Raw genomic sequence first — 24,085 nt, forward strand, 5'->3', positions numbered from 1 at the left:
TCACTGATTCAAAGCCCCAGGGATGAGGACTTTGAATCCTCTCATCATCCTCTACATATTGGTAACCAAAATTTGAAGAAAAGCGACATTTTTCATAATTACCTTGCCGAAGTTGTTGACGGCGATGATGACCTTCCAGGTAATGTCTTTCAAAGCTTGTTCCTTGTACTGGTCGCACTTTCTTATTCTCCTTGATTCTTCTTCTTCTTCTGGATTCAAAACCTGAGTGAATTGAGTGCTTTGGTACTGTGTGGGAGAAGTTTAGCACAAGTGAACTTGAAGCTCTAATGATGAGCTTTAATAGCTTTGGGATCATGCGTGTAGTGTGGAAAAGGGAGAAAATTCAGAGAGGATTGCTTAGGAGCTTGAGGGAATGATGCCAAGCCCTTGCAATGATGATGGAGATGATGATATATATGCACTAGGTCTGGAATAGAATAGGTTTGGAATAAGTTAGGAGTTGGTTTGGAGTTAGTTGAGATGAACTTAGTGAGTTTATTCTATTAACTCACTGAGTTGGCAGTTAGTTTGATGAAGTTAGTTACTTAGGTTAGGATGATTCTATTAGTGGCTGGTTGTGGAAGGTTGACTTAAGTGACATTTGTTGTGAAACTTGATTGATGACCTGTTGAACATGTTCCCTTTTTAATGCCAATTTGGTTAGTAACTTGAATTTAGGAAATGTTATGTTGTTATGTTGTTTTTTGTTCTTTGATGTAGTGTTATGTTAGGACCATTGTGCATTGCTGCAATACAAGTAAGTTTCAAGCATTGCAAGTTCACTGTGCTGGTTTGTAAAACCTGGTGCTGGCATGGCTTGATTACAGGCTTTGGTGGCTTGATGCAAGTTTGTTTGGCAATGGCTCCTATTTTACACATGTTGCAGGTTCAGCTCATGACTATGTCAATTGGCTACTATTACAGCTTGGTGTAGTTTCTGACTTATTGAAAAAAGGCATACCTGCATTTGGCTTATGATTATCGCATCAGTTTAGTCTGTAGATTGATTATGCTTGCCATAAGCTATGTTGAAACCTCCTGCCAGGCTAGAATTGGATGGTAACTAACATGAGCTTGTGGATGCAGGTTCATGATGGTTCTGTTGTATGATACAACATTGGCAAGCCCTGTAATTGATGCCCTACTCAACTGTTGCAGGTGGTATGCTTCAACTGATTCAAGAAAGACAATACAATCTGGCACTCATGCTACAAAATAATTGCCAAGTTTTGACTTGGATCCCCTGGTGTGACAAGGATTTGAATTTCATTCTGTCATGGATTATTTCCAATTGGTATGGCGTTACTTGTTTTTTTTTTGTACAACCTGGTTGGTTGGTCTTCTTGTAGGTAAATTGTTGGTTGTTGATTCATGCAATGGTCTTGGTAATTCAATGGCAAGTTTTGTGGTTTTAGTTCCATGGTAAGTCAACACACTTCGTGGCTTGGCATTGATGATGCTTCTTGCTGGTTATGACCTTGGTTTGTAAAGTTGTTCTTTAGGTAAGCTTGTGGACTGATTGCATTATGAATTAACCATGTTAACCTTTATCCAATTTAACTGTGGTGTGGCATTTATGTAGTTTTGTGGTACAATGTTTGGTTGCACTGATGTTGCTGTTTGGCTGCAGGTCAGGACTTTAGTGGGATAGATTCTGGCATGATGACAGTGTAGGTCAGTGGTGTGTTGCTGCAGGATCAATTCATCATCGCAAATATACTAATTCTTCTCTTTGTTGCAGCGAGAAATCAGCTGTTAGTCACAGCATCACATGGCTTCATCCTGTAGCTGCAAAACAAGTTCACATTCATGGAACCCTCGCTTCCTTCGCCGTTTCTGGTTCGTTTTTCTCTTTCTCGTTCTTCTTTTTCCATTTTCACTCCCTCAATTCTCTCAATTACTACTTCCAGGAACTCCCGCTGATTGCACTTCTCTCGTAATTTCCAAAGCGCTCTTTCCTATAATTCCCGATCTGGTCATAACTCTTGTTCATATGCAGAAACTAATTTCAACTTATGTATCAAACTGTTGTTCAAAACTCTCACAGTTATTGGATGCTTCTTTCAATATTTCTTACCACTATTTAATAACTATTTCTTATCAACTTTATCTTAATCAACTAAAAAAAACACCTGACTTTTCATGTGCTTGTTTTTTTTTGAACAGGTAGTCAGTGGCATTAATAAGGGTAGCAACTGCGGCTATCATATGTATGTAGCACCATTTTCCTACCTATGTAGGAGTCTATACAAGAGTTTATTTATAAATTTTATCTCATGACATAAGCACTTATATTATTTAATGCTTAAATACACTTTCATTTGTAAAATTAACTTATCACATGTCCTTATCATCATTCTAAGCTATGAACATGATGATGATTCCATTTCCTTGGAATTTGAAGTGAACCTCGTATGATTTGCTCAATATTTCTTTTTGCTAAACTTGTGTCTCTAGTTGTTATCATAAACAGTTTTGTGTCTGTACCTGTTATGTCTAATTCCCTTTCAGTGTTTATTCAGGCACTGTAGCTGGAGCTCGAGAGGCCTTCTTCAATGATATCCCTTCTATCTCTATTTCATATGATTGGTATATTTGCAATATTACTAGTTCTATCTTGAATATTTGTTCTGAATTGATTTTGAACCAATTTATTAACTTATAATTGTAACTCATAACTCAGTGAATGTCTTGAGTAATAATATTACGGCTTACTGGCTTTATAAGTTTTTCCAGTAATCTTTAATTTATATCCTTCAACATCAATAGCTTTTCATTATCACGTTTCACTATTTGAAGTCTATTCCATGTCCAGGGTTGAAGGAAAGAGTAATCCACATGACTTTGCCCTAGCTGCAGGAGTTTGCATTCCAATCATAAGCGCTCTACTGGTTGAGATAAAGAATCAAAGTTACCCTGGAAGATGTTTTTTGAATATAGACGTGCCAAACAATGTTGCGAACCATAAGGTATATTGCAATTAGTTTTGCAACTTATATGTTTAGTTTGTGAATTAGAGTTAAATGGTTCTTTTAATTTAATATACATGGTAGGAAATTGTGGCATTGAATTATCCATGTTGTCTACCTCACCAAGGGGGGGATTAGAAAGCGCTTTAGGCAAAAGCGCTGTCTAAGGGGGGGGGGGGGGGGGGCTTAGACAGCGCTTTTTGAAAAGCGTTGTCTAAGGTATACCTAAAAAAATTAAAATAGGAGGGTCTTAGAAAGCGCTTTTGGCCAAAGCGCTGTCTAAGGGGGTGGGGCTTAGACAACGCTTTTCAAAAGCGCTGTCTAAGGTATACCTAAAAAATTTAAAATAAGAGGGTCTTATAAAGCGCTTTTGGCCAAAGCGCTGTCTAGGGGGGGGGGGGCTTAGACAGCGCTTTTAAGATTTAAAAAAGCGCTGTCTAAACCTTTAGCAGCGGAGGTTTAGACAGCGCTTTAAAGCGTTGTCTAAGGCTAAAAAAAGCGCTGTCTAAGGTCTTGTTTGTTGTAGTGAAGATATATTAAGGAACCTTAACACAGACGTCAAGCTAATGATGTTAAACAATCGCTTATTGGAAGGTAACCCAATTTATAGCTTTAGATTTTTATTTATGCAATTTGTATATTCCCGTGTTAAAACAAGTAAAAAACACATATTTTTGAGATTTTTCAGGAATTTCGTTGGGCGAGAACATTTCCTCGCTAAGCAAAAATTTCCCTGACAAAGTTCGCTCAACAAAATGTTATTGCCGCTAAGCAAATCTTTCAGGTCCTAAATGCAAAGTTTTGATTCAGATCTCCAGTTTCACATGATGATAGTCTGAGGACAAGTCAAATTTTTCCAGAGGGTATCGATGTTGCGAATAAGCTCTCCAAAATCTGCGACATTTACTTTACTATTTACTTTCAGTTATTTCTTTAACATGAACATGATCAAGTTTTAAATACATGAATACCTTTTGGGAAAAAATTTAAAATTAAAAAAAAAAGTGATTTTATTAACTTTGAATTACATATGATTCCATGAATTAAACAATCAAATGCATATGAATACTAAAGTCCAAGTTAATGTATACATTGCATATAATTCTTATGATTTTGCATAACTGTAGCCATTATTTGGTATGTATGATGTCATCACTATGATAGAGACATTGCTTCTTGATTGATTGAAAAACTAGTTGGTCAAATAAAACCTACCTTATGAGAATGTGATTCTTTCACAATTCCTTTGGGCCAAAACATGATAAACTTTATTTTTGAAAAGTTACAACCTTTAGCCATTTTAAAGAAAAACAATGTTTATATTTTGTCTTAAAAATAGAAGAACATTAAAATTCAAGGGTTTATAAATAATAAAGTCGGGGAGAAAGATTTTTGAAAGAAATGATTAATTAATTTGCACGGAAAGAATGATGGAGAATCGAGAGAAAAATAGTAAAATCTATCTCATTTTACATAAAATATTTATGTAGAAGATGAAAAATGAATGTTAATATATTTTTAATTTCTAGAGTGTTATAACAATATAGTTTAGATTTAAAAAGGTATTAAAATTATTTAAGATTTACTTATTTTTGAGGATTTTGTATAATGAAGAAAAAACCCTTATTAAAGCTGGCATTTTATTTTTTCCTTTTCAATTTCTCTTCATCCTTTCATTTATCTGAAACTTTCTTTTTCTTTTTTAAACTCACGTTCAGAGCCTTAGATTATATTTGGATTGATGAAATATATAGCAGTGTTAAATGAAACATAACATAGTGGAATGGAATAGAGCGCAGTAAAATATAGACTTCACTCCATTATTTAGATTTTTAAAAAAATATCTCATTTCGTTGCATACACTCCAAATCGGACGGAACACAAAATGGAGGATTGGATGGAATCTGAGGAAATGGATTTTTCATGTTTCATTCACTCCATAAATTATTTGCAAATTCAAACAATAAAATCTCATTATTTACCATTCCGTTCCATTATATTTCATCTTATACCACTAATTCAAACACACCCTTAGACTTTATTTGAGAGTTTGGAGGAGAGGATGAAGGAAGGGCCCTGGGGGAGGGGTTTCGGAAAAAAAAAAGAAAAATCTTTACATTTTTTTTAAATTGTGATTTTGTTTAAAATGATAAATGAACGTTTATCATTATTATACTTTTAATTTTTAGAATATTATAACAACATAAACATATTTGTAAACCCTAAAAATTCTTTCAAAATACCCCATCAGTATAAATATTTGAATTCCCTCAAATTAGAGAGATTGTGTGTTATGAATAAAAATAATCCCACCAAAATCCTCTAAAATCGTTCAATTATTTCGCTTCTGTCCTTCCTTTTTATTTAAAGCCCTCTCATTCATTCTCATTTAAACTCGCAAACAAAATCTTAGTCTTTGCTTGGGAGTTTGAAGGAGAAGAGAAGAGTGATTCGAAAAACAATTTTTAAAAAAAATATATAAGAAATATCTTACATTTTTTTAAAAAAAGATTTTATTTAGAATGATAAAAAATATTTATCATTAACATATTTTTAATTTTCGAAATACTATAATAACAAAGATTATATTTGAAGAATTTATCAGAGTTATCCAAAATCCTTCAAACTCCTCCCCCAATCCCGTTTTTTAATTCTCCAAATTAGGAGATTTTAGTTTTTGAATAAATCTAAATCCCCAAAACCCTCTCCACTTAAATCCTTTTATATTTTTCACTCGATCCTCTCCATTTTTCGAAGCTCTTCTCTCTAGGGGTGTTAAACAAATGATTTTCCTTATTTGATCCATAACCAAATTGTATCATTTTTAAAAAATCCGATCCATTTGTAAAAAAATCAATTTGGGTTCAATGTAACCCCAAATCAATAATTCGGATACCGTTTTGCGAATTGGCTTATAAATCGGTTTATAGGGGTGTTAAAAAAATGGTTTTCCTTGATTGATCCATAACCATAACCAAACTGTATCATTTTTAAAAAGTCTGATCCGTTTGTAAAAAAATCAATTTGGATTCAATGTAACCCTAAATCAATATAAACTGGATACCATTTTGCGAATTGGTTTATAAATCGGTTTACTTTCTCTTTCATTGAAGCAAAGTCACACGCATCTCTTACTTCGAATCTCTGTAACTAATTGGTTATTTGAAACAAACAATCAACTAAACACATAGATAAAAAAGACTTAGGTTAAAGGGAAGCATATCCGAGATGAATGAATTGACTCACCAGAATAAATTTTTGGTGCATCAAGTGTCAATAACAATTTCACATATCAATCTTTAATAATTGAGAAGATATGTATACCAAATGCTTTGAGATTTTAGCTAACATGTCGTATCCAATTCAAAAATTGAATTCCTAAAAACCCAATACGATAACAATAAGGACCCAATTCATATTTCACAAGAATCTGAATTTTAATTCTACTCTTGATGGGAGAATTTTGTTAGAATGTAATAAATAATTATCTCTGTCGATATTATTTAAAACTTGAATTTTTTTAAGCCTGTTAATCAAGTTTGGCATAATTAATCTTGTATACTATATCATCAATGAAGGATCACCATCAAGCCCATCACCATCTTTTCTTTACCCTAGTGGCAAGCAAAATGGAAATCCTTTACTTAAGAGCTGACAATACACCCAAGGTCAAAATCTTCAAAAGAATAAAAACAAGTGTACAATTTCAAAACTCTCTTATTGCTGTACCAATTAAGGGTATCACGTCCCTCCAATTGAGAGGGTGTTCTAACAATCATGAAAAAAATCACTCAATAATATTGACGACATTATTCTCCAATTACATTCATTAAAAAGATAGGGTTAACTCATTTCATTTTTTCATTGACTTGAGCGTTTCAATATTTGCACCCCTTTGCACTTCAACAACACCGACCGTCATGTTTTAATAATTCTTTATGTTAACATCTTACTTTTCTGAATGAAAAAATCCTGCATGTGAAAAGCATGATAAAAGTAGTGTATAAAGTGGACTTTAAATCATATGACCAAAGAAAAAATCTACTCTAAAAATTTTACGTATATAATAAGGACCCCATGAAAAAAAAATAATGCATGGCTATATAAAAGCTCTAGCCACAAGTCTCTTTTTCTCTCTCCCACACACAGACACTTGCTTTCTTGTTCTCCTTTTGAACTTTTTTCCATTTCAACTCTTCTCATGTCTGCTATATGCATAAAAGGTTGAGGGGAATGTTGTCCGGCTCGAAATCATTCATAAATATATCTAACATAACATTTATGAGTGATTTCGGACCAGGCTTCATTCCCCTCAACAACAATAGAGACATTATTAACAATTATCTTCATCTAGAATAAGTACTAAGGAAATTGGAGACCAGAAAAGAACTGCAAAATTTGCTATGTAGGACTAATTGGTAATTGGACAAGATTCCAGGTGATTTTGTTTCAAAATTTTATAGTACTTATGTGTTGCTTTGTTCATAAACTCTTCTTTTTTTCTTTACTTTTTTTGTTGTTGTTTTGGAACTTGAACAAGTAAAAAGGTTTGTTCTATCTTGTGGACGATCTTGACTTGTGTTCTGTTGGCAAAAAATCTTTATAGACTGCAATTCAGAATCACAACACCTTTTCTGTCCATACCAAACTACTTCTGCAGGTGGAAAATTATTTGAAGCACCGACACTTTAGCTCGATTGACATGTTTGGTGTCCAACATGTGTCAGTGTATCACTCGTGTTTATGTGTCTTCTAAACACGAGTAGTCGGTGTGAGTATTGTTCTTTACTGGTGCTTCAAATTAACCCTTTGTATTTCAACCTCTATATGAAACATAAGTAGCATTGACATAGAGACGGATCCTAACACTCACACTTAGATTCTGATAAGGATATGAAAAATAAATTTATTGAATGTAATCACGTAGGTCACTATCGAACACCAATACATGTTAGACAAGGAATATGAATTCCATCCGAAATTGTCAATGCTATGCTATTTAGCAGTATGAAACAAGTAAAACTACAGAAGCAGAAAAAGAAAGATCTGAGAACAAAGATAGTAAAACAAATATAGTAAAATTTGCTCTTTTAAGTTGCTGTGACTGATGTAATAATAAGCTTATCATAAGATTAATCCCACAATAATGGATTGTTGGGTGTGACATAGACTAGGGGTGGACATCGGATCGGTTCGGTTTCGGGCCCAAATCTTCAAACCAGACCAACCCACTGATGAGACTTAGATGCCCAATTCCGACCAATTTAATTTTCGGTTTTCTCGGATTCAGGTTAGATCGGTTCGGTTTACTTTAGCGGTTAATTTCGGGTTTTAACTTACTGGACTTTATTGGGTGAGTTTGAAAATTGAAATTAACTATTTTTCCATATTTTTATTATATTTTCTCCCGGTTTTAATGGTCCAGTTGTAAAAAATTTGTAATTGAAACTTAAATGTCTGCTATGAATAAGTTTTTTTATTAAGAAAAAAATTATTTGACCCATTTAATTTTGTGATTGAGATAAATTTAATTTAGTTTTTAGCATTAAAATTTCAAAATTAAAATCATTAATATTGGCATCTGAATCAAATATAGAGATTTTCAACAAGCTATCACTTTTAACATTCCAACAACTTCTTCTCCAAAGATTTCTCATTGACTTACTTCAATATACTCCAAGGAATCTGGTATTTTAAATATGAGCAATAATTCTCAAATGATAATCATTTAAAGACCAATTTTCCCTAACAACCTCTTCATCTTTAAATAACTTTTTGAAATATGCTTCATGTTCACAAAATAAAATTAACAGATTAAGATAACAAAATAAAACAAATAATGATTTACAAGAGATAGAGAAGAAGAAGCCAACTGAGTATTGATTTACCTTGTTTAGACCTTGCTTAGTTTCATAATGAGATAAAAGACAAGAAAAACGAATTTGGAATGGTAAAGCGGCTAGGGTTTATTCATTATATGTGTTGGCTGAACTTAATGGGTATATTTATTGGGCTTCTAAAACTACTGAGTTCAACCCATTATGAAAAATATTAAAAGATAATTATATTCCGGTCGGATTCGGTTTTTGTTGGATTGAATTTGTCCAACCGAACCGAACCGCCACTATCCAGTAAAAACCGAATGAATCACCCGCTGGACCCGAAATTCGAATTTAACCCGACCGAAATGCATTCGGTTTGCATGGGCTGGGTGGGTAGGGTCGGTTGGTGAAATTTTGTCCACCCCTAACATAGACATACATTGTTACTTTTCCAATCATTAGCGACTGATTCTGATTGAGAGAGTTACCTTGTACAGTTGTATGCACTCTAACATAAATGGCAAACTAATAGTATTATATTTAATTTTAGTAGTACTAATCAATTGATGAGATAATTTGATAAATTTATGGTTATAGATCAGACCCGACTGCTCAGATTTCAAGTTGAATGCATGTAGTCCTTGAGGGCGTGCAAGACGGACTACCGCACAGGATACAAAAATTTGTATTTGAGAAACTGTGGTTGAATGCGTCAAATTATTGACTACAGTAAATCCGATTTCAATTTCGGGACATTTTGGGTGATAAAATCATCATTTGCAGATATTGCAGTTTTAGGTGACAGGAAAATCTAAGACAGTAGACTGTGAAAATCACTCGAGTATCACTCTGTCATTGTCCTTCCATTTTGCACAAAGGGTGAAAAGAACAGTATAGCTTTTTTGGCATACTTCACCTATGAGGGAAATAAAATTACCTGAAGCAGAATAGTACAATACAAACGCTATAATCATTCACATTTTTGGCATCATATAAATTTGTAACGTCATCTGAAAACCAGGTTCTGCAACACACTCAAAATTTACATTAATATGTAGAACAGTAGAAGTAGGCAAGCTCTAGTATCTACATTTTGCAGCATTGATGCATCCAGATGATAATCAAATTTATGAAAATCGATATCATCATGAGTAGACAAGTTCTTAGACACATACGCGGACATTTTAGATTGAAAGTGTTTCTGATCTATGAAACGTGTCGGCGGTATATAACATATTATCTTATTTTCTCAAATTATTACTAGTGTTCATTTTTCTTGGCCCTACATGCATGTTGTTATCAAATGTCTGGCTGTATGATTCATTTGTGTCATCATTTTATTTTGGAACAAAGATAATTAATTACAGTCAGAGGTTCCATAAAAATAAAACTCCGAAATTGCTTACGTGAGTCACCAAGCAAGTTCTAGTTAAAAGAGACACTGCAGAATGCAGACAAGAAAAAACAAATAACAAACTACGTGCTTGTTTGGCTTATTTGGCAGCAGAAGACACTCCCCCACCCCACCAGCTGACAACTTGAAATTACTAAATAAGCGTTTATGTGTTACTTTTGTGTTGCATATACTTTCAATGTGATTTCCTCATCTACTCATGATTACATAAAATTAGTTGATATTGCACTAATATGAGATATTCCAAGCGATAAGGTGCAAGCAGAAGCTAGCTCTGAGGCTTTCCTGATGTCTATTAGTTCTCCAAGATAAGTTTTTGTATTTTACATGGTTATTAGGAAAGATAGCCAACTTGAGGTTATCAAAACTTTGAATATTAAAGGAAATAATTTTTGTCCTCAATACTTTCTCAAGCAATGGGATAATGAAGAGGAGAAAACATTAATAAATAAAAAGTTTGAATTGTGTTGACTGTTTAAAAATATTTTTTTTTTCCAAATGAAACTCAAATCAATCATATATGTGTTGAATATTAGAGAGAATGAAAAAGAAATTAAGCATATATAATTTATTTTGTAGTTTATCTTGGTTTAATTCTTTAGTTCAGAGTTAGGTAGAGTCCTCTATGAAAAAAATATTTATTATAATCAAATCCATTATAATATTATTAAGATATGTTTTTGGTATAAGTAACTTATATCTTACATCGTAGCAAATTCAAATTCAATTTGTTATTTTCAATAACAATTTTTAAATTTTTTATCCAAATATCCCTGATTTTCATTTTTTTTTTAAAATAACTCTGATTTCAAAAAAGATTTCAATCTATCCTATTTTTAAAAGGAGGCGCCAAACCAATTGACGTCTCCTCTTAAACTTAAAGAGGAGGCACCAATTGGATTGACTAGGGCTCCTTGTGTGGTCAATCCAATTGGCGCCCATGTGTTAAGCTTTAAGGGAGACGCTAATTGGATTGACATCTCTGTGTGTTTTGTAACTTTTTTTGAAAAAAAGTCTACATGATAGATAAATTCGAAATCAGATAAATTCATATTAATATTAATTATCGTTTACACAAAAAAGACTAATGCTGATGATCGGGATCACCTAACCGACCTCTGTTGCCACATCCCCTAGCTACCCGAACCCGTGGCCCTAACCCACGTTGATGATTCACCCCAGGTGTTTGAGTATCTGAGGGCCCAGGAACATCACTACCAACTACAGGAGATTGTCGGAGATAGTCAGACAAATCAGCGTAGTCTTGTGTATGCATCGAAAGTGTATCGTCATAGTTGAGTTCATGACCCATGCTAGAGTAGTTGAGTTGTGTTTGAGTTGTTGGAGGACGACCGAGACGGTTGAAAGGAGACATTGGTGTGAATGATGCGTCGAGGAAAGGTTGAAATGATTGTTGTGGTGTTTGGCAGGCATATGGTTGTTGAAGGTTTTGGTTTTGAGATGTTTAGGCTTCTTGGCTATGGTAGGAGGAGGGACAGTTGATGTTAAATGATCGTTGAGTATTTTGGCTAAGGCAACTTTGGTAGGGTGATGTGTTGGGTGCGAAGCGATGTTGGGTCCCTGGATGATTATCTAGTTGTTGGTGGTGGTACGGGGTATGCTCTTGGTATTGTGGTTGGGTGTATGGCATGTTAGGGTTGTATGTTTGTGCGTTTGTGGAACGGAAAGTTTGAAGGATAGGGGGTTGTGAGTAGCCGGTCTGACAATGTTGTTGGGGGTTAGATGTTGAGCCTTCTAGTGTGTAAGTTGTCCGGCGTGGGTCGTATAGGTACATATCCTCGACGATGAACTCAAAACCAACCGATTTGTACCAAGCCATATAATTTACGACTTGGTTTTTCTTCAGTTGGCATCACATCGTCAGTTAGGACATGGTCATGGTGGTGCTTCCATTTGCGACACTCGGATCTAGCGAAGCTTTGCCATGAGTTAAAGTTCCATTGGTCGTTAACTTTGTGTAGATGCCATTCTCCTAGGTTTGCTGGGGGATCTGGGATGTGTTGAAGCATATCGAACTATAATTTAACAAGATCACTATTGTGCATCTCCACAGTGATGAATCTTATGATCGGTGTGCATGCAGTCCAAACGGCTGCGTCTTCTTCATTGATTTCATGGTCATGATCCAAATTTAGGTATGGACGCCAAATGAACTGAAATGTGAACATATGTTAGATTATAAATTTGGTAGAAGAAATTAATAAATTATTACGAAATAATTAGGTTAATGACCATACATCTGTCGGTCGAAGGTGATCCAAGAGATTGCGATACTGAGTAATACAGTGTCTAGGACATCTGTTATAACTCATACCATGTGCCGACCATCTGCACCATCAAGATAAAAATATTATTTAGAGATAATAATCGATAAAGTAAGTAAATATAGTCCATTTTAAAGAACTTACTTTTGTGTATACGGGAATGTGAAAGGGTTGTTGTTGACGGGCGCTAGGGACAGTAGTCTGGGTCAACCCCATGATTGGAGCAAAACAGCACATCCAAAAAAGGTAGATGTGTCTTTATGTGAATTTTTACACAAAAAGTTATAAAGATAAGCCAGACAAGCGAATCTCCAACTGCAACTTCCTATTCTATCTACATGTCTTAGTAAAGGTAAATACATAACATGCATACTTGAACCACTACCTTCGGGAAATAAAAAAAATCAATTAAAAGCATAATGTAACATCTAGTTTTTATTATTCGAGCCTCTTCGATAGAATTCTCATCTAACTGTAAGTTGTTATAATATGCCTTAAGGCGTGAAAGGAGTATACCTTGACCTCTCGAGTTATCATCTAATAAATCAGCATCCAAGAGGTCCATGCAAATTGAATCCGCATAGTTGGTTTTGCCATTTACCGTCTTACCTTTGATAGGCAGTCCCAATAGCATGTAGATGTCTTCTAACGTCACGGTACACTCATCGGTTGGAAACCAGAATGTGTGTGTCTCAGGACACCATCTTTCACATAACGCAAGAATGAATTTATTATCCACCGACCAAGACATTATTTTGCTTATATGTCCAAAACCGGTGAGTTCGACATACGGTTGAATCATGGGGTCTATGTGTACATATTCGTGGACCCGAGTTCGAAACCTTGAAACATCCTATAAAAGAAACAACAAAATACGTTACTTTATAAAAGATAAACAACAAATTAAGTATCGTTATTAAAAAGGTATTTTAGATAAATAACAGAAGAATTAAACATTTACATAAGTTGCTATGTTTGCAACTGTTCCTCTGTGCGATTCACCCATTGTGAGGAGAGACATATCGTCCAAACATCATTTTCCTAGCATCCTTATCAGTTTTGACTCGCACCCAACCAAATATATTACTGAGTCTCTCAATATTTATAATTTTCTCCCCTTCTGGTATTTTTCCATCTAACCAACGAACCAACTCCCTCTTCAGTTGATCGAAACTACTGATGTTCCAGAAGAGCATCAACATCGGAGGTTTGTCTCTCGAATAAACAACATTTCCATAGCGGCGACGAACACCCAACATCTTTGCAAAATGATGAAATAAGATGTGAAAAAATGATTCACACAACACCTCTATTTATAACACAAAAAAGTACATTTTACACTGAGGCACCAAACCAATTGGCGCCTCCTCTACCAACTAACACATGGGCGCCAATTGGATTGGCAACACCATGTGTTGTAGTCAATCCAATTGACGCCTCCTCTCTAACTTTAGGAGTTGACGTCAATTGGTCTGACGCCTCCTCTTAAAAGTAGAGTAACAGTGGAGTAGATTGAATTTTTTTTAAAATCAGGATTTTTAAAAAAAAAATTAAAGGTATTTGGATAAAAAAATCACAATTTTCATTTTTTCCATATAAAATAAAAAAGTTTTATTCCCCCTAATGGTCGTGTAGTTCATAAATGCTCTTTTGTCTCAATTTTTTAACATACTTGTTTGATTGATTTGATCATTTAATTTGTTCTTGTGTAGGCTTTTGAATATAAAAAGATGTTGCTGGACTACAATAGGGACTACTCATGATACCATGACCACACTTGTTACTTTTGTTGGGTTAGAACTACCTATTCTAGTGAACTTTTATTCACGCTTCTTTCTTGCATTTTTAACCGTAGAGTTTGAAGTTTATGAACACTTGGGAATTTGATAAGTTGTTGTTGCTTTATTTATGAATAAATTTATGCATGTTTTCCCCACCATGGAAGTTTTGCATAATAATCATTGTATTTGAACTGATATATATCAATTGGTTATAACTTATCAAGAAATGATATGGTGACACTACTTTTAACACCCACACTGTATTTGTATTTTAAAATGGGTTAGTTTTTTTAATTTTATTTTATAGTTTAACCTACTTTGAATTCTGTTTCGTTATTGAATCCGGTGTAGAATAAGGTGTAGGGAAAATCAGTGTCAAAATAGCAAAGCTCTAATCTATACTAACAAAATATTTGTGTATTTGCATGAGTAAATTTATTTAATATAGTATAAAATATATTTAGATACACGGAAAAATTTGAATTGAAAAAAAAAAGAAAATTTTTATATTTGAAAATAAATAATTTATCTTTCAATTAAAAATAATTGTTTGTTAAAATAAAATAGATATTGTCCTGATAATGACCCGTGAAATAAAAAGTTAATGGTGTACACCAAGACCGTCTTTAAAAGCTTTTAAGTGGGCCACCGCACATGGCGTCACATTTTTCAGGATTAAACTATAACTAAATAAAGGCTCATAAAATATTTGTCAGGTTAAATCATAATTAAATAGGGTCTCTATTTATTTTGATCTCGTTAAATTGTGACTAACCTACACAGGGTCTCTAAAAACTTGAGACGGCTCTGGTGTGCACCATTATTGAGTGATATTTAATTTGATACAATATAAAACATTTTTAGATACAAATATCAATTTATAACGTGTTTTTTAATTGTAAAATAGACAATGATTATATAAACTCGATTGTATTAAATAATCATATAGAAAAAAGATACCCATGAGATGAAAAAAAATCATATTTAAAAATAAAAAAATTGTTTCTCAAATAAAGATAATTGTTGATTAAAATAAAATAGATATTTTTCTGATAGTGACACGTGAAATGAAAAGTTAGTTGTGTGCATTGTTATTGAGTGTTATCCAATTTAATACAATATAAAATATATTTAGATACACATGTCAATTTAAAATGAGTTAATTAATTATAAAATGTGTAATAATCATATAAATTTGGAGAGTGAAAAAATTAAAATGAGAAATGAGGTAGTGTGAGAAAAATAAATATGGAAATTTTTTGAAATTTAAATTAAGAGAAGAATAGGAAGAGTGAGAAAGTTAAAAATAAAAACTGGGAAATGAATGAAATAACAAAAAAAAGTAATTTGAATTTTTTAGCATTTGTTAATTATAAATATGTCCTTTTGTTAGTACAATTTTAAAAAAATGATATATTAAAAAATTTAATGATAATTTTATTTTAATGAATAGATAATTGATAAGTTGCTTCCGACAATGAACAAATCAAGTATCTTTTGGACATTGGTGTGACATTCTAGTTGATCACACTTTCCTTCCAAGCATGGATATTATAGTCTACCAAAAAGAGAAAAAGTATGCGGTCCAATTTGTTTCGGTTGACTTTTAGAAAGCAAACCAAACCAATACGGTTTGAATTGATTATGTTTTTTATAATATTTTTATTGAGTCATACATACATCTATAAAAAATAATTTAAGTTTATGTTTACTCATTCATACATTACTAAATAACAATAAAACTCATCATATTTATACAAAAATTTCTCATTCAATATACAAAAATAAAATTAGATAAAAATAAAATAAAAAACATAAAATAGTAGCATAAAATAATATAAAAAATATTATAATAAAAAAGAAAAACGGATGAGAGGGGAGATTAGAGAAGATGAAAACTAAAGAACATAAAAGATGCAAAATTAGAGAAGAAATGTGCAGTAAAAATGTAATTGAAAGAGAAAATACTAACATACAAATGAGAAGATGAAAAATAAAGATCATAAGGGAGGAGAGATTAGAGTAGAAGAGGTGAGTTATACATGGCAAAAAAAATTAAAAGAATGTGCGATACTACTATGAGAAATTTGAGAAGATTAAAACTAAAATAATTTCCAATTAATTCTCAATATCTTTAAAGGCTAGGATTAATATAGGCCTAGTTAAGTGAGTTGGTTATAGAAAATTTCTCTAACAAAGTTAATTAAGAACCTATACTTCAACAGATTCAATTCACTTGTATTTGGTTACCCTTAGTTCAACTGGCCCTCATTCATCTATTAGGACATCAGCTAAATCTTTATTCGACTATAAATTTTTTTTAATTAATTTTAGTGCAAACAGTGTGCAACGTGTGTAAGTGTTGCAAGCTCATATGTACCTAATTCAATTCCTTCTAATAGAAAATAGAACTAAAAAGAAAATAGAAAAATTGAAAGGTGGGAGAAGATAAGGTTGAACAATCATACATAACATTGCAAGGAAGTGGTTGGGATCTTGATTTTTTAGTTTGGATTCTACATTGTCAAGAACAAGTAGAAAGTAAGAGCAATTTAACATTTGTTGGAAAGTATTAGTTAACTTTCTAAGTTGGAGCAGTTAATAAACACAAATTGATCTTCCCTATGACCCTATCTCACTTCAAACAACACATGAATCGTGTGTTGAAGCCATTCTTAAAACACCTTCACAAGCCAAATACGTGTGAGCAACAAAAAGTTCCAACCATAGTAAAACTTACCCCATGGATTGTTGCATCATGACAGTTCCATGTAACCGAGGATAACACAAACTTTTTCTTTTATATAAATATGAGATCTCATTAAAGACTAAAGTTAATGAAATATTTTTGATCATGAAAGACATATTTGAAAAGCAATCATCATCATCACCTCAAGCTTCAAATTATGCATCAAGTAGTGGCTTATCTGGGGATGATAAAGAGATTGGTTATAGAGCTTCAATTACATCAAAGCATCCATATCTTTTGGCCAAAAACTCTTATCTTCTTCATTTCTTATCCAACAAAATTGACCGAAATTTCGCTCGCATGGTAATAGTATATTGGACACTTCTAAGTTTATATAGAGTGATTTATTCTTCATCATACAACACAAAATCACTTTTTTTTTATTAAATTTTTTATGAATATAGGTAATGGCAGAGGTGTTAGGTACTTTCATATTGATGTTTTGTGTATGTGGAATCATTGCAAGCACACAACACCAAAACAATGCAGTGGGTCTTCTAGAGTATGCAACTACAGCAGGATTAACGGTGGTTGTGATAATTTTCTCTATTGGCCAAATTTCTTGTGCACATGTTAATCCAGCTATCACAATAGCCTTTGCAACAATTGGTCAATTTCCATGGTTCAAGGTAGTTAATATAAAACAACAAAATAGTATAATTAATTAGATACACCTCTTAAAAAAGACATCTCAGTATCCCTGTCAGAGAGTCAGACTACACCAACATCGTGATTATCTCAAATTCATTTATTTTTTAAAATTATTACTAGTGTCGATGTGTCAGTGTCATGTCTGGTGTTTGTGTCTGTGTCGGTGCTTATATAGATCATATATACCAACTTATTGTTTATTGAACAGGTTCCAATTTACATAATAGCACAAACAATAGGTTCTTTGATGGCAACATATATTGGTAGTCTTGTGTATGGCATAAAATCAGATGTTATGATGACTCAACCACTCCAAGGTTGTAACTCTGCGTTCTGGGTGGAGCTTATTGCATCATTCATCATCATGTTTTTGGTTACAGCTTTGACATCTGAACCTCAATCTGTATCAGTAAGTAATAATTAAGGAAGAATAATTACATATTTATGTTCCTTAATAGGAGTAATGAACATATAAATATTGTGCAGGTGGGACATTTATCTGGTTTTGTTGCTGGAATTGCAATTGGGCTTGCTGTACTAATCACAGGGTATCCACTTGCATATTTTATCATATAAATACTTGTGCAAATATTGTTTTAGGAAATAATCAAACATAATAGTATAGTTTTAATTCTGAAATTTGATTAGAGATCTCTTTAAAATTCTTTATACCACTTAATACATAATCTATTAAATATAGTTATTATATAATAAATATTTTATTTTCAAATGAATAATTAATCAGATATATTAATTATTCAATAAATTATATATATTAGTTATATGTTCATTAAGACTCAAACATTTTCGATATAGATATTAGAACACGACACTAACACTCAAACATTCATATATATATATATATATATATATATATATATATATATATATATATATATATATATATATATATATATATTGATATTAAATTGTAAACAATAGATTTTAAAGGAGTTAAAATATTTTTGTTAAAATTAATGTCTTTGATTCTTTACCGATGTCATTGTTTCAATATATGCTTAACCTTTTTAGATATGTGTGAAATTTATCTAAAAATTGCATGAGTTGCTTTGAAGCAAAGAAACAATTCTCTAAATTGTTAAACAATGGGAGTGATATATGGATGTTGGGAATTTTGATGTAAAGAGAAAAAAGATTGAGAATATTTATTTAACTTTTTTAACACATATCGTACAAGTGTCAGACACACCGACGCATTTACCACATATCGTACAAATATTAGATACCACAAAAGACTTATTCTTAAAGGTGTTTGTGCTTCATATCTTATAGAAGTGACCTAAGGGAATAGTGACTAAAATTTCATGTTGATTGCATTGATTAATTCTATAAATTACTTTTAAACATGACTAAACTTTCATGTTCATTGCATTGATTAGTTCTATAACTTACTCTTAAACATGACACTTTAATCTAATAACAAAAGTAATTTTGATTTTTGTTGTAGACCTGTTTCAGGCGGATCAATGAATCCAGCAAGATCACTAGGTCCTGCAATTATGTCATGGAAATTTAAGGACATATGGATATACATTCTAGCCCCAAATTTAGGAGCTGTGGCAGGAGCACAGATGTTTCGTTTCCTACGTCTTCAAGACCAACATTGCGATTCCCCAAACATGAGTGAAGTTGGTCATCCAATACCCTTTTGTGCAAGTTAGGACATGAACAAGAAATACCTTGGTTTTAGACCAAACCAAAGAATTAAACCTCTGAATCAATAGCAATCATTGCTTATATTAATTGTACCTTTTTTCCTTTGGGAGATGTGGGCCCATGATTTTGCTTGTAGAGAAAAATTGGAGTTTGTTATGTGACAGGGTTAAGACAAAGATATGTCTTAAGAAGAGAGGCAAATTCAGATGGTGTTTATTGATAAGTTGTGGATGTAATTGGTAGACTTTGTTATAAGGTTTGTACCCAAAAAATTACTAGTTTACATGATTTCAATCATGGTATAATTATTATGATATCATAAATAATTTCTACTTGTTTACAAAATTTTTAAGTTATTAGCCGAAAAATTGCATGCATTCAAATGAAGGTTTAGTCAAGTTTCATGTAGTCAAATGAAGGATAATCGAATTGAAAATAATTGAATATTAGATACCATGTGATTTGGGGGACTTTTATGTCTATCGAATGTACTCTGATAGAGGTGACACGAAGTTAGGCCTATGGAGGCCAACGTTAAGGCCATTTTGGACAAACATGAAAGAGGGAGATCAATCACTCGTCTCAAAAATAAAGAAGAAGAAACTGACTAGCCATGCTAGAAGTGCTAGTCGAGATTGACGGATGCATTCAACTTGGGAGAGGATTTTGTCATTGTCTATCGAACACTTCGACATGAAAACGATCTTCAAAATAATATAGATGGGATATTCGAATTTATTTAATTTTATTCTTTTTTATTTGCTTCTATTTTTATTTTCTCATTGGTTTTTTTTCCTTTCTCTTGCATGGGTCGGGTCTAACCCTAGTGTAATTATCTTTTTCTTTTACTTTACAATATAGCATTTCATTGGTTAAAAAAACTAAAATCAAATAAATTTAAATACATTACTAACAAAAAGTAATAAATTTCTTAAAATGAGATCAATTAATATGTTGTACAAGCAAAACCGTAAGCACATCCACGTGTTATGAATTTCCTTCAACATGCTAACAAGAAAATCAAATTCTTCGGAAACCAATGAGACACACAACAGAGTGATCCACCACATTTTCTTATAGCTCCGGTGGTCTCTATCTAGCTGTCTTTGATTTCTAATCGAAATGCAGAAAGGTAAAATGAAATGAAATCATTGTTTTTATGGAATTTTTATTATTCATATAGGTAATGTTATAGATATTGCTCATGCAAAGTAATACATCATATGCAGAGTATAATGGCAAGCCTAGTGTCACACAGATCTTGGTGGCCTCTTCCATTGGGTTGATGATTGCTGCAGCAATGCATTATCGCCTAAAAAAGTTTCGAGATCGAAAGATCATTCCGCGTTTGAGATTATCAAAGTCGGGCCAAACTCCCAAACTTGAGAGATTCTCTCATTACGTAGGTACGTAATTAATTTAATATAAGTGATTAATTCATGTATGTGATTTATTTTAAATGGATCTATGATATAGAATGTTTGATTTGTTGCAGCTAGACAAATGGGGTTCAGAGATAAAAGGAACTGTCCTAATTTATGTAAATTGGCTTCTGAATACATAAGAAAATCTGATGGATGTGAAGATGATATCTATGCTTTCTTTGAAAATGAACAAAATGCTGATTCACTTTTTGTTAAGCTTGTGGAGGAGTTTGAGAGATGTATTCTTAGTTACTTTGCATTCCATTGGAGCCTTGGTGATTTATTGATAAGTCAGGTATATCATACTGGCTTTTTCTTTCTTTTTCTGGAACGAAATGGTAATAATCATTAGAAAGTCACACACATAACCGTGAGTATCAGAGTTCGAACTTTGATGATGACGTTCAACTTAGCAATATCGGCTTCTGCCAGTTAAATTAGTATTTGCGGACTCATACCGGCCCTTTATTGTCCTGTTCATATAAATTACATTAATTGAAATGGTTGTATAATAGAGTATGCTAGGTAAAACAATTTTCTTGTTTGTGGCATTGCAGGTCTTGAGCTCTGACACTGAGCCAAAAAAGAAGTTCAAACACATAGTTATGGCAGCAACTAGGTGTGTTTACTATTGCACATTATTCTCTAAAAATAAATATAATCAAATCAATTTTGAACTAAATATATGAGGATCATCTTATAAAAATGATATTTGTGATCTTAACTTTCCCGTTCTAGGGGAGTAATACTCTTATAATTTGAAGTTCGATTAGAAGATAAGTAAAATCTAGCTAAAGATTTTTCTAGTCAGGATTTGAACTCGGATTTTCCTAAATAATTTGTCTCTAGCTGAAGCTCATTAACCACTTGAGGTCAATCACTTATACAATTATTTGTACAGGGATCAAAGGGTTGAAAGGGTAACAAAGAATTTGAAGGTGGCTAGAGTTTTCAATACATTAGTAGAAGAGATGAGAGCAATGGGACTTGTATCGAATGATGACAACCGATGCACAGAGGTTATGGCTCCGGTGGCTCACAGTGATAGGAGTCCTGTCCTCCTTTTCATGGGTGGTGGTATGGGAGCAGGGAAGAGCACCGTCCTTAAAGACATTCTCAAAGAGTAAGAGAAATTATCATATATATTTGTTGAACAAAAATGAATCATTAACAAATAAACAAAACTTAATGTTGTTGTTTCTTTTATGAATGGAATTTGAACAGGCCTTTTTGGGTAGGAGCAGCTAACAATGCTGTTATCATTGAGGCAGATGCATTCAAAGAATCAGATGTTATCTATAGAGCCCTTAGCTCAAGAGGTCATCATGACATGATTCGAATGGCTGAATTGGTGAGAAGATTGAGACTTTGCTTTTTTGTGTTTTGTTTTCACCTATCTCAAAGTCGTTTTAAGTTTACGGAGGCTCCGTGAAGATTTACAATGATATAAGTGTAGAAAACAAATAAGGGTTTATTTTGTTATGGTTTAACCATAACAAACAGTATGTCTTGCACGCCCTCAAATAGAGTCAATAACACAATGTGTTATGTTGTATCTGGATTTCACGTAGTTACTATATGATAAAGTTGTTGTTGGGAACAGGTACACCAATCGTCAACAGATGCGGCCTCATCGCTCCTGGTAACAGCATTGAATGAAGGGAGAGACGTGATTATGGATGGAACATTCTCTTGGGTACCATTTGTTGTGCAAACAATAACAATGGCTAGGAATGTTCACCGACGTCGTTACCGAATGGGAGCTGGTTACAAAGTGAATGGTGATGGAACAACAACAGAGAGTTATTGGGAAAGAATTGAAAATGAAGAACCTGAACAAATTGGCGGCAAAAAGAGGAAACCATATAGAATAGAGCTTGTTGGAGTAGTATGTGATGCTTACCTTGCTGTTATTAGAGGCATAAGGTAGATTAGATTCACTTCATTATTATTAGCCTTCATATTTCACATTTATTTTGTTCTTAACCATCTCGTTCTCGGTCGAAAGGTAAGTTAAGTATGGTCAAAGATTGTTTCAGTTAGATTTGAATTCGGATTTTCTTGAACGATTCGAGTTGTGATTCTTCTAGTGAAAATGGACTATACTAACAGAAAACTTTGAATGCATAACAGGAGAGCTATCATGTGTAGAAGAGCAGTAAGAGTGAAGTCACAACTGAAATCACACAAGAGATTTGCAGATGCATTTATGACTTATTGCCAACTAGTAGATAATGCAAGGCTATACAGCACAAATGCTTTAGAAGGCCCACCCAAAGTAACACACATTTTCCTTGACCTTCTTTCTTAATCTTTCTATTATGATCAAATATATGGTTAGTCATGTCTCCGCTCTCTTACCCTTGAGTGTTTGAGACCCAACTCATCTATTTCTGATTTTCTTTTATAAAAGTCCGACATGATAACCTAGTACTTACGAGATTACTTTTGTAAAGTTGATAGGATGGAAAGATAGAGACAAGACATTGCTAGTTGATCCAGATGAAATTGATTGTTTAAAGAGAGTTGCTAGGTTGAATGAAGATGCTGATTCTATATATGAACTTTACAAGCACCCTAACCCAACATGTGAAGCAGGATCTATATGGAAAGACATTGTGTTATCTCCTTCAAGGTTGAACATCCAACAGGAGCTCAAGTATTCAATTCAAAAGGTTGAGAGATTTTCATGCCAGAATGCTCCCTTGACATTGGAGCAGTGATATTGAATATTTTCAAACTTAGCACTTAAGATTAGGTTCATAAGATGGATATCATCCATGAGCTTTCATAGGTTTTTGAAACTTAAAACTAGAATTTTTTTTTATCATTGTTGTGTTAATGTGATAAATCTAAATGTACAAAAAAACATCATATAGTCAAACTCTTGAAATTGAGCAACAATCATAGCATTTGACCTAAATGCAGCCCTTAAATAGTGAGCTAGCTTCATGGATGTGAGACAACACTTCCTCTTAAATCTCATCGTATTATGTGCATATAAGTTTTATCTTATGATGACAAACATTTTTGTATGTATTTAAAATAGATTTTAAAAATAGCTTATGATATGTCGATTAGTTTTGTTTGTAACTTGCTTTTATAGGGTATCATGGTAGCTTATAGAACCAATCTGTGCAAAGCTTATGTTAGAATCTACTCACACATAATTACTGGGTTAATTATGTCCACATTATAGGGAGGGAGTTTTATTTAGCATTAGTTATTATTCTGTATAAATAGACAACTCGTAAGGGGTATTGAATTGAATTAATTAATTAATTAATGATAATAAAGTCGGATCATGGGTAGA

General features: G+C 32.9%; 2 protein-coding genes, 1 long non-coding RNA gene and 1 pseudogene across 3 annotated transcripts; all 4 read left to right on the forward strand.

The window, feature by feature from the left end:
• Positions 1-1,658: 1,658 nt before the first annotated feature.
• LOC127094092 (uncharacterized) lies at positions 1,659-3,055 on the forward strand (the record flags this gene model as incomplete). The annotated part of the gene is made up of 5 exons (XM_051032960.1): positions 1,659-1,839; positions 1,911-1,975; positions 2,167-2,210; positions 2,512-2,589; positions 2,816-3,055. Coding segments are annotated over 5 exons (537 nt in total), but the record flags the coding sequence as incomplete, so codon positions are not given.
• Positions 3,056-7,091: 4,036 nt separating this feature from the next.
• LOC127092576 (uncharacterized) lies at positions 7,092-10,065 on the forward strand. The gene is made up of 2 exons (XR_007792214.1): positions 7,092-7,407; positions 9,389-10,065. It is a non-coding gene; the product is annotated as an uncharacterized LOC127092576 (long non-coding RNA).
• Positions 10,066-16,913: 6,848 nt separating this feature from the next.
• LOC127092603 (probable aquaporin NIP7-1) lies at positions 16,914-19,583 on the forward strand (annotated as a pseudogene).
• A 661-nt stretch (positions 19,584-20,244) lies between these two features.
• On the forward strand, positions 20,245-23,752 carry LOC127092688 (calmodulin calcium-dependent NAD kinase). Its single transcript, XM_051031567.1, has 9 exons — positions 20,245-20,480; positions 20,578-20,754; positions 20,844-21,067; positions 21,330-21,391; positions 21,674-21,895; positions 21,997-22,123; positions 22,376-22,698; positions 22,906-23,050; positions 23,229-23,752. The coding sequence occupies exons 1-9, from the start codon at positions 20,471-20,473 to the stop codon at positions 23,493-23,495; spliced, it is 1,557 nt and encodes a 518-aa protein (XP_050887524.1). The 5' UTR covers positions 20,245-20,470; the 3' UTR covers positions 23,496-23,752.
• Positions 23,753-24,085: the final 333 nt, after the last annotated feature.

The sequence above is a fragment of the Lathyrus oleraceus genome, chromosome 6 (assembly GCF_024323335.1).
Source record: "Lathyrus oleraceus cultivar Zhongwan6 chromosome 6, CAAS_Psat_ZW6_1.0, whole genome shotgun sequence".
NCBI classification, from domain to species: domain Eukaryota; kingdom Viridiplantae; phylum Streptophyta; class Magnoliopsida; order Fabales; family Fabaceae; genus Lathyrus; species Lathyrus oleraceus.